This window comes from Pelobates fuscus, chromosome 1 (assembly GCF_036172605.1).
Source record: "Pelobates fuscus isolate aPelFus1 chromosome 1, aPelFus1.pri, whole genome shotgun sequence".
Taxonomy (NCBI): domain Eukaryota; kingdom Metazoa; phylum Chordata; class Amphibia; order Anura; family Pelobatidae; genus Pelobates; species Pelobates fuscus.
In genome coordinates, this window is record NC_086317.1 from 445,891,564 (window position 1) to 445,903,436 (window position 11,873).

At 44.7% G+C, this 11,873-nt stretch overlaps 1 protein-coding gene across 1 annotated transcript; it reads right to left on the reverse strand.

The window, feature by feature from the left end:
- Positions 1-2,431: 2,431 nt before the first annotated feature.
- LOC134571662 (uncharacterized) lies at positions 2,432-11,637 on the reverse strand. Its single transcript, XM_063430158.1, has 3 exons — positions 11,121-11,637; positions 5,360-6,499; positions 2,432-3,212 (listed from the first exon to the last, which is right to left on the reverse strand). The coding sequence occupies exons 2-3, from the start codon at positions 6,468-6,470 to the stop codon at positions 2,626-2,628; spliced, it is 1,698 nt and encodes a 565-aa protein (XP_063286228.1). The 5' UTR covers positions 6,471-6,499; positions 11,121-11,637; the 3' UTR covers positions 2,432-2,625.
- Positions 11,638-11,873: the final 236 nt, after the last annotated feature.

Sequence of the window (11,873 nt, forward strand, 5' to 3'; positions counted from 1 at the left end):
TTAGAATAGCTAGAAATTGGAAGAAAACACAGGCATTTTCTATGTTACATCTTATTCAACAGGTTAAATTTCAGATTCAAATGGAAATAAAGACATGGCTAAACTGGTTAGAAATATTAGAATAATAAGAGAAGGAATTATTACTGGGAACACAATAAAATGAAGTACGAAAATAGGCATAAAAGGGAAAAAGGGAGAAGAGAAAGGAAAGAAAGAGGAAGGAAAGTGGAAAGAATAGAAAATAAAAAAAATGGGGGGCAATTAGGGGAAAAGGAAGACAAAAAGAAAGGCCTGTGGATACATTTCCCAGTGACTGAATACATTTTAGTTTTTACTGTACTTGTCTAGTGTATGTTGGTATGAATGTGTTTGGAGGAGATTTTGTTTCTTCGTCTTTTTCGGTTCTCTCTTTCTGTATGATCTACTGATTTTCCAAATATTAAGGGCTCTATAGATACTGCATAAATGATAAATGTAGGAAAGCTACTTTTATCTATGTTTATAACTTAATGAAGAATAGAAACAGGTTAAGATAGGAAATAGAGAAGTATGGATAAAATCATTTATGATGACAAATATACCAAAGTCTTAAATAAAGAAGTATTCAAAACTTGTCTTAGGCTGGTATAAGTCTGAAATAAATAAATAAAAAAAAAAAAAGAGGGGGAATTTTTTTTCATTTATATGGTCTACTGTGTCTGTAACATTATGTTCTTAATGAGCATAATGTATATAAGGTTGGTCCTATACTATAGTAAGTAAGTGACTATTGGAACATAGAACACCATAATATGGACCTATATCGACCAGGACTTTGCCAAAAACCAAGATGGCCGACAGAATCAACAGGAAGTGACGTAGGTAACGTCACCTCCCCAGTGACAAAAAGAATACTAATCCAATTGATCTTCCTTGTTGAGAAGGAAAGAAAACCACGTGGGAGATCTTCCGTCAAGTAACTTCTGAGATATAAGGAATATTCGCGCAGCTATATACCGACATAATAAACCCAGAAGTGACATCACACACTATGACTAATATTGCCCAGTGACGTTAATGTTAAGGAACAGATTATCAATATCCATCAGCTGTAAGAGGTATCCCTCCCCTGAATCAAGGCTCGTGATTGGTGGTATCATGGGTGTTATTCACCACATATTTAGGGGTATTTAAGATTTAAAATGCAGCTCAGATACAAATTGAGAAAGTTGGGTCTGACCGGCGAAACGCGTTTTGGACTGTGAACCACCTGGACTTTTTTGTATGTACTTCACATGCTTTGATTTTGTTTAATACAATAAATTACACTATATATTTTTTTAATAAATTTTTTTTATTTTTTTCCTTGTAGTCCGATAAAAAGGGTTGAGGGTACAGAAAGGAAAAATGGGAGGGGTTGGAGAGTTATTGCAAATAAGCACATTCAACATATGGTATGCAACATTTACAGTATTCATATATTGATACAGTATTTTGAGTCTAGTCACATTGTTCACTATTGAAGTTTTCTATCCATGGTTGCCACAAGGTATTGAAGGTTTCGGTATGTTTTTTGGATGTGAGGGACATCCTCTGATACATATATTGGTTAAGCTTGTCTATTAGCTGAAATTTGTATGGACGTATTTGTTGCTTTCAGTGGATGGCCATTAGATTCCTAGCTGCTAATATAGTAAGCATTACTAGTTGTCTGAATTTGGTAGGTTGGGTTCTAGGTAAAGATAGGAACAACCCCCCCCCCCTCCCCCACCCACCCACCCACAATTGGGACATCACTTGAATAACATTAATTAAATTTACACTTTGGAACAAGACCTGCGAATGAATATATATATATATATATATATATATATATATATATATATATATATATATATATATATATATATATATATATATATATATATAGAAAATTCAAATAGATGGCTGCACTCACGGTTTTTTAGATATAAAAGTCCAAAGTTTATTGTAGAGTCATTTAAAAGATCAACATTTCAGTCCTTCTAAGAGGACTTTCTTCAGGATCCTGAAGAAAGTCCTCTTAGAAGGACTGAAACGTTGATCTTTTAAATGACTACAATAAACTTTGGACTTTTATATCTAAAAAACCGTGAGTGCAGCCATCTATTTGAATTTTCTGGATACACTAGCCACATTTGGCTGGCACCCGGCTACTAAGGGATGATATAGCGTGAGTGCAGGAACCATTATATATATATATATATATATATATATATATATATATATATATATATATATATATATATATATATATATATATATATATATATATATATATATATATATATATATATATATATATATATATATATATCTCCTAAAGGTGGGGGTGTATATTATATGCAGTACTATACCCACTGGAAATGACAATATATGAATAACAGAACACAAAACATAGCCACAACAGGAGTCATATTCCAAAGGATTTAACATTGTATGGGGATACCGAGATACCCCATAAACCCCCAGTTTGAAAGCCACCAATGGGCTCCAACCTACCGAATTAAACCATGTGAGTTTTGTTACTGCACTTCAAACATACCAGCTAGCAATCCTACCTACCCCCAATTTCTAATCCACCCCTGCCCCAGCTTAGAGCTTGGCTCATCTGAGCGCCCCACCCCGCAAAACCAATGCGCGCTGCAAGCCTTCCTGAAAACCCAGATTAAGGAAATCGTTCCCTATGTCAGAGAGGTGCACCCCATCATGCCTAAAATAAGCAGGAAGCATGGTTTCTAACGTACAGTGCCGTACAACTACTCCCCCTATACGTCTAACGAAAATTGACAACATCTTGTTAATCTTCCCTCGACACCTGGTCACTGCCACAGGATCACGAGCATGACGCCAACGTAAACGGGGCACCATCTCTGACCAAATTATCACTACACTCGGAGCAAGACCCATCATCCTATCCAGATCCCTCTTCATACATTTCACCAATTCCTTCTGAGGCACTTTACCTAAATCATTCCCCCCAGCATGGATTAAAAGAAAATCTGGTAACTGTCTAGAACCTAGCAGCCTGAAAATCTCAGAAGAAAGCTCCCTCCAACTAACCCCTTGAAAACCAAACCAACACAGTTGTAACAAAGGCCGTGGAAAGTTCAGCTGTTCTCCATAATGTGCAACTGTGGCTCTCTTTTGCGCCCAATGGATGTATGAGCTGCCCACCAACCAGACGACCAGACCTACAAAAGAAAGAAAACATGTTACCATAGACAGGCAGATAAATATACCAACCCAAATTTAAACCAAATGGTCCAGACCAACTTAGGACTCGAACCTCACGGATTTCCACCTTCCCACTAACATCCTCACCTGAAAAGCCCCAAGGAATGTCCCAACAAAAGCAATCATGAACAATAAAACCTCATGGTGGAGGAAACAGAGATCCGGCAGCACCCCTATTAAACTGTGAAAAAGGTCAAAAGACACTGGCCTACGGGTGTCTGGTGTTCTCTTACCTTTACGAAAACATTTCAATGTTTGATGAACTAGAAAATTCATGGTGAAGTCCTTCCAACCATTTAGCTTGAACAAAAAGGCTAAATCCCATATGCCTATCTACCACCGAAGGCATAGCTCCGGTAGAGAGCAATCTACACAAGTACCATAACAGCATATCCAACCATATCTCCGCTAAGTGGTGTCCCCCAGCACACACACGTGACTCATCCCATATCCTCCACACGTTGACAAAAGCCAACCAAGTACTAGAAGCCAAAGACTCTTTGATCAATCATACAAACAGGAGGTCCAGAGTTATCACACGTCGACTGGGCAGGCCTGACTCTTCTTCTGCGCTCCGGGAGCCGCCTCTCGAAAGCTCTCTCACAAGAAAGCGCATCGGCAATGAGATTTAAGAAACCAGGCACACGACGCGCTCGAAAAACAATATTAAGCTGCATGCAAAGCAATACAAAACGCTGCAACAAACAAATAACTGGCATGGAAGAGGCAGATAACAGATTAACCGTAGATACCATTGACATGTTGTCCATGTAGAAGATCACTTTTTGGAGGCACAGGGTCTTCACAGCTCGTTGGAAGCAAGTAATGCCACAGTAGGACACTGAGCATAAGGCAGCAACAATGTCATCATTCACTGATGACCCTTTTGGGTAGGAAATAATATGTATGAGACGGTACTTTCCAGGCTCCTTCTTAAGAACAACCCCCAATGAAGAAACACGAAGATTGGGTAGCGGAGGGTCCTCAGAGGGCCCATCCATCCTCCTTTCCCAATTTGTCCCTGAACACATCCGGAAACTCCACAACAGATTTCATGGAATTTATGGAAACGCTGATCCAAAACCCTGTCCTGAAACACAATGAAGAAGTCATTCGTAAAACCTTGCCTCAGTAGGACTGCATCTGCCTGGCTAACGTAACGGTTTAGCCAAGGCAGCATCGCGCCGACCCTCACTGGCGTCAACCCCAGTAGAAGTAGATGGCATCGCAGAACCTGGCCCACACCAGGTGACCGTCTTTCCACGTTTGAAACAGCAGTTAAGACCGTGCGCTCCACCGCACCCAGAACACTGGTGTTTAAATCTACACACGGTGCCCTACTAACACTGCCCTTCATTGAAGAGTCAGCTGAAACCTTTTTTTATGTACGGCTGACGAGACAGTGGCAGAGCCTGCGCCGGCCCTGGATTGAAAGAGTGTAGCCGCTTTTTGCACCATTTTTAACTAGATCCAGAGTGGCAGGTCCATTTGGTTCCACCGCATATCTGGATTCGCTGAGAGATGCTGCCAAAATTGTTCATTGTAGCACCACCAAGCTAATCCCCCATATGTCCGGTATGCCTCCCATACACCATCAAGGTATCAAAAAAAATTGAGAGCGCAGCTTCAAAGATTTTTCACTGAAAACGCTAGCCAAAATGCAAAAAGTGTGCAACCAATTACTTAACGACCTTGGTATCTTACTGTACCTCCGTCTCTTTTATTCCTTCTTATTAGCTTCCTCTTTTAGATTGAGATAATCCTCCAATGGGAGAAGTGAGAAAATCTCCAGAAACTCCTTTCCAGATCCTCTCTTTTAATTTCTGTTTTAAGTGACAACCGAGAGGCCCCCGCAAACGGGACTTGCATATTTTGAAACTCTGCATCCGGAATGCTACCCACCATGCCAATGCGTTCACATTCTAAATCCGTAAGCTCGGACGTCGATACCACCGCCGTGACAATTGTTCCCATACCTAACTGTGAAAAACCCTTTGCCCCGGTGCCGGAATCCCCCAAAACTCTACGTTTGATCCTGTCCTGCACTCCAATTGTCTAGAAAAACCCTAAGATCCTGTAAAAGATTCCCAGAATGATAACTCACCAGCTGAACCTCCAGGGGGTAGTGATTGTGGGGCTGCAGTCTGTTCACCATCGTCCAAGGACCCAGGAATAAACGCTAACATTCTGGGACCTGCTTCCTGGACCAGTGCCTGGTCCGTGGGAGAACATGACAAAGACCTGCAAGGAGAAGAGAAACTGGGCAGGCCATCCACATCCTCCAAGCAAGCTCCCCACCTTGAATCCCTCCTGCCTTGCCTGTCATCCTGGCCCTTATGGCCGTCACAACCTACTGACTCTTGAGTGTGTCTCCTATCTGGGGAGCTCCCGCTGTCGGACCTGGAAGCACTCCCCTTATCTTTCTGGAATGAAGCAGAAGAGGAAGGCCGCTGTCGTCCTGGCCGATCCCCCCAGGAACCCCTATCAACGCTGCGGCCCCTATCAAGTCTGCCTACGGGCCTGTGCCTGGAACGCCTGCTGCTTCTAGATCTGCGCTTAACATTCCTGCCAGTCTCCCCCAGTGACAGTACAATTGGAGATCTGACATCACGCTTCTGGATGCGGTGCGAGCTGCCCATCGGTAAGGAACTTGTCCCAATGAGCTCCCTGTCAACTCTACCAGGTGGAGACTCACTGCTGTCCCTGACCCCCAGACTAGTCCCAGCTCTGCCTGAGCGGTCAGAAGTTGTGGGAGAGCCCCCTCCCAAGTATTCCCCCTGCCTCACAAATGTGACAAAAGGACCCCCGGTGCCCGACTCACCCGGTGTAGCCTGACCGGCAACCGACTCTCTACCTCCAAGGCCTGCGGTAGGTGACGTTGCGGCCGTTCTGACATTCGCCGCCAGGAGCTGCCTCCTGTCCATAACAGGGGCTCCCTGCTCACTCGCAGCTGCACTTCTCTGCCGCTCCCGCATGCCAGGACTCCTGCTGCTCCTCAAACTGCCCTGATCCACCTCTCCGGATGCTGGTAGCCTGGGTAACGCACTCTGACTCAGACCTTGCGGCGGCCGTGTCTGCCTCGTGGGCCATCCTGCCTGTGCAGATGAAGGCCCTGGAACTGGAGCCGTCTCCAAGCACTCCCGAAGCCAGGCCAGACCCCTCTCCTGAACAGCTGAACGAAGCCTCTCCATCAGAGCCTCCACATTCGAATCCATCTGAAAGACAACGCAAACACCACACACACCTGCAGCATACAACCACAGGCAAGTATGGATGATTAAAATGGCCCCTAATCTAAAATGTCCGCTATTATATGAAACCACATAAACCCCCCACGAACCTTAACCAATAAAAACTCCTTAGCATATATGCCTGTCCCTATCTCTGTCAAGGCCCATTTCCTTAGCTTTGCTGGTCCTTGGGCTACAGGTCAGAGATTTACCCTGGTAGCTTAATGGTTTACACCCCTCCCTCCTCCTGTTTTTGTGCAGGTTAATTATAAATCTATTTAGGTTTCCATTTAACACTTCTTACCACACATATACTACATTTTCAAAATAAAATGACAATGAGTTAAGTGGTCTGAGGCAATGGTTACATTGGATTGTTATTATAGAACCGTTTACTACACCACTGAAATAAATAAGGTGTGGGATGGAGACTCAAGATGCAAGCCATTGTACTTGATTGAACATTGTTTATTGTGTATGGCATGCCTATTTGACTGGTGAATGTAAACAAGTTGTATGCCTGTAATTTTAAAAGTGATGCCCAAAAAAATAATATTGATTTACAGGAAAAAAAAAAAAAAAATACCTATTGCAGGACATTTTAAAGGAACCATAATGTAAAGTAGTATTGTTGGATCAAAAAGGGAAACACTGCAAACTCAGAATACAGGACAAAAAAAAGAATGGTTTTATGGAGCAAATCTAAAAATTATTCATATGGAGCAAATCTAAAAAATTGTGTGCACAGGAGCTTCTATTTGTTAATATCTCTTTGAGGGAGAATTGCAGGGGAGGTCTGATTTCAAAAGAGAGGTTCACTAAGTTCACATCCGTGACGAAAAATTCCATATCAATGCATTACACAGCTTCACCATAACTGAGCACAACAGAAAATAAATTAAATCTATGCTGGGCAGTGCAACAGTTAAAGCGGCACTGTCATGCCGAATTCCGTTTTTTTTTTAACCCCCCTCCCGCCTCCACTACATCCAATCGACCCCCTAGTCACCCCCAAATGCCCCTAAGCCCCCCACATTACCTCTTTTTAATTCTTTATCTTCTGCCCCGATCTATATTCAGGGCGCCGCCATCTTTGTGTGGGTAGATGAAGTCCCTGTGGGACACGTCATCTACCCACACTACACAGACTGTGAGATTCCCGCACATGCCCAGTGAAACACCTGGACATGCGAACGGGAATTTCACCTATTCAGTCATTCATCAGACAGACGAATGAATGAATAGAAAAAAAATCAGATGAACAAACTAACACTGAGTATCAGTGTTCGTTTGTTCGTTCAGTTTAATACAAGGAGGGAGCTACCGGCGTGCAGCTCCCTCCTTGTAATATGTAACTATAGAAGCGGCAGGGAGCAGAGCTCCCCACCACTTCATAAGCCCCCCAGGTCCCCCCTCACTCTATGGGGGTCAATATGACCCCCATAATAGGACAAGGGAGATTAAAATCTCCCCAATGCCTCTACTTGCGGTATTAAACAGTGAGCAGCCTGGGGCTGCTCACTGTAAAAAAAAAAAAAATGGTAATAAGTGTGGGGGGGGAGCCAATGTCCTCCCCCCCCCCGGCCCCCACCCCTGCGCGGTGGCCCTAATAAAACAATAGGGGGGGGACCTACTTTCATTAGAATGAAATTCCGATCCGATCAAAGTACCGAATTGCATCCTAACACCAATGGAGAAACAGTGCTCATTCTGTTAGGATGCAATTCGGCAGTTTTGCCGGTGTTCTGTCTAAGTGACAGGACGTTCGGCAATACTGACAGGAAGCATTGTGGGAACAGGGAGGAAAGCTAGGGATCATGGGAAAATTGCTCTGACCAGCGGAAATGAAGCACACTTTGCTCCTCCGCTGGTCAGAGCTGGTCAAGCGGAGGAATCCTCCATAAGGCAAAGAGTCCCTACTTTGTCTTATGATTTTAAAGAAAACAGGAAGAAAAGAATAACAGATCCCGAGAGAGGGGGAGAAGAGGAAGAGATTGAGGAAAGGCAAGTTCGGCATGACAGTGCCGCTTTAAAGCTGACCATGCATGTGGTATTACAGTCTGAGGAATGGATTGCTGCGAGCAAGGGTGGCCTTATGCCATTAGGCACAATGTGGAAAAAAAATAAATCTTCACAGCCCCCGCCCCGTCATACACCTTCATCCATGAATGCGTGTTTGTATATGGGATTATTACATTAATAAATCATTTTAAAATATTAATTCTCCCTTCCCAGTTGTTACCTTGCAGTGAAAGTTGGAATGCTGATCTATGGTGTTCCAGTGTGCTGGGAACCTAGTTTGTCCCTTCACCGGGTGCAGACTATAAGTAACTGCCTCATTAGCTTAGGCATTTACAGTGTCAGAGCTTGCCTGTAATAATCCACGGCAACACACTGATTGGCCAGAGCTAGGAAGACAGCTACTTATGATCTGCAGCCAGCAGAAGTGCAGACCAAAGGTGCCAGGCTGCTCAGTTACAGGCAGATAGTCACACACACACACACACACATATACACACAGGCAGCTACTTATGATCTGCAGCCAGCGGTGCCAGACTGCCTCCCCTGCATTACAGACGGGCAGACTAAGTATGTCTCACATGCTCAGTTACAGACAAACAGTCACACACACAGTTGCAATCACATACAGTATCACACTCAGGCAGACAGTCACACATGCTTCGTTACAGGCAGACACTCTCTCACACACACACACGCTCAGTTACAGGCAGACACTCTCTCACACACACACACACACGCTCAGTTACAGGCAGACACTCACACACGCTCAGTTACAGGCAGACACTCACACACACTCAGTTACAGGCAGACACTCGCTCACACACACACACACACACGCTCAGTTACAGGCAGACACTCTCTCACACACACACACGCTCAGTTACAGGCAGACACTCTCTCACACACACACTCAGTTACAGGCAGACACTCGCTCACACACACACACACACACGCTCAGTTACAGGCAGACACTCTCTCACACACACACACACGCTCAGTTACAGGCAGACACTCTCTCTCTCTCTCACACACGCTCAGTTACAGGCAGACTCTCACACACACGCTCAGTTACAGGCATACACTCACACACACGCTCAGTTACAGGCATACACTCTCTCACACACACGCTCAGTTACAGGCATACACTCTCTCTCACACACACGCTCAGTTACAGGCATACACTCTCTCTCACACACACGCTCAGTTACAGGCATACACTCTCTCTCACACACACGCTCAGTTACAGGCAGACACTCTCTCTCACACACACGCTCAGTTACAGGCAGACACTCTCTCTCACACACACGCTCAGTTACAGGCAGACACTCTCTCTCACACACACGCTCAGTTACAGGCAGACACTCTCTCTCACACACACGCTCAGTTACAGGCAGACACTCTCTCTCACACACACGCTCAGTTACAGGCAGACACTCTCTCTCACACACACGCTCAGTTACAGGCAGACACTCTCTCTCACACAAACACGCTCAGTTACAGGCAGACACTCTCTCTCACACACGCTCAGTTACAGGCAGACACTCTCTCTCACACACACGCTCAGTTACAGGCAGACACTCTCTCTCACACACACGCTCAGTTACAGGCAGACACTCTCTCTCACACAAACACGCTCAGTTACAGGCAGACACTCTCTCTCACACAAACACGCTCAGTTACAGGCAGACACTCTCTCTCACACAAACACGCTCAGTTACAGGCAGACACTCTCTCTCACACAAACACGCTCAGTTACAGGCAGACACTCTCTCTCACACAAACACGCTCAGTTACAGGCAGACACTCTCTCTCACACAAACACGCTCAGTTACAGGCAGACACTCTCTCTCACACAAACACGCTCAGTTACAGGCAGACACTCTCTCTCACCCACACACGCTCAGTTACAGGCAGACACTCTCTCTCACCCACACACGCTCAGTTACAGGCAGACACTCTCTCACACACACACGCTCAGTTACAGGCAGACACTCTCTCACACACACACGCTCAGTTACAGGCATACACTCTCTCTCACACACACGCTCAGTTACAGGCAGACACTCTCTCACACACACGCTCAGTTACAGGCAGACACTCTCACACACACACGCTCAGTTACAGGCAGACACTCTCTCACACACACACGCTCAGTTACAGGCAGACACTCTCTCACACACACACGCTCAGTTACAGGCAGACACACTCTCTCTCTCTAACACACACGCTCAGTTACAGGTAGACACTCTCTCTCTAACACACACGCTCAGTTACAGGCAGACACACACACACACAGGCAAAGATTCAGTCACACACAGACAAACAGTCACACACGGGCACGGTAAGCTCTGCCCCCGTTGCTCGGTAATTCAACTCCCACCCCAACCGCCACCTCGCTGCTCGGTAATCACCCCCACCCCGTTCACTTTTGTTTTTCCCATAGACCCGGGTGGAGAATAATTAAATCCTGGTGCCCCTGCTCCATGGCGCCCTGTGTGGCCGCACAGCTCACACACCCTTAAGGCCGGTCCTGGCTGCGTCATCCCCCTTTGCAGCAGCTCGCTGATGAGTTCTGATTTGGAACGTTCACCGGGAGAGATTAATAGAACTCACCGGTGTCCTGTTAAAGTCCGTTCTCTGCACTGATGTGAGTCCACAACCCTTCGAAGGAGCACTGAGCCTATGTGAGAAGAGGAGGAAGGGAGGATGAATGTGGCTGTCAAAAGTCCTGAAAGGTCAATAAATCATCCATGCGTCTCTCCCCTACACCTTATTCTGGAACTATTTCTGGCAGTCTCTTTACTGTCCCTTACAATCAATAAAGTCAAGTTTGCATTTTTCTAAGCAGATGTAATTAGCAAGCTTCTCTGTTTTAATTTTCTCTCTTTTTTTTTACCTCCTGCGAATACATTCTATTGATATACTATTCATTAACCATCTCAGCCTAGAAATCACATATTTTACCACCTCCATGGACAGTGTTATTATTATTTATACGTTTCAATAAATGAGAACTGAAATTTTCTACAGGAACAGATTGCTGAGAAACCTGCTAGTCGATGAGAAACAAGTTTACAATCGAGACGAGAGCATGAAAAGGTTATTACACTACCGCCTCATGTGGTACCTGTGGGACTGAAAGGAGATATATATATACACACACACACACACACACATATGTAGAGGGATGGCAAGAGAGTAGTAATAACTGCAGACCAAGTATATTGTAAATAAAAACCTGGCCACATATACTATAGCAAAGTCAGGAAAATAGGTGAGCTTACGGGACTTACTAAATCAGGAACTGTAATAAGTGTACCTAGAACTTGTTATAATGAATCTGCGTTCAACATTTTAATCCCCACC

What these genes read in the sequence shown, in the direction of transcription:
- LOC134571662 (XM_063430158.1), bottom strand. Translation starts at nt 6,470, where the DNA reads ATGGATTCGAATGTGGAGGCTCTGATGGAGAGGCTTCGTTCAGCTGTT. An exon ending in ACCCCCTGGAGGTTCAGCTG is followed by an intron (nt 3,213 to 5,359) that starts GTGAGTTATCAT and finishes TTTCTTTTGTAG; the next exon opens with GTCTGGTCGTCTGGTTGGTG.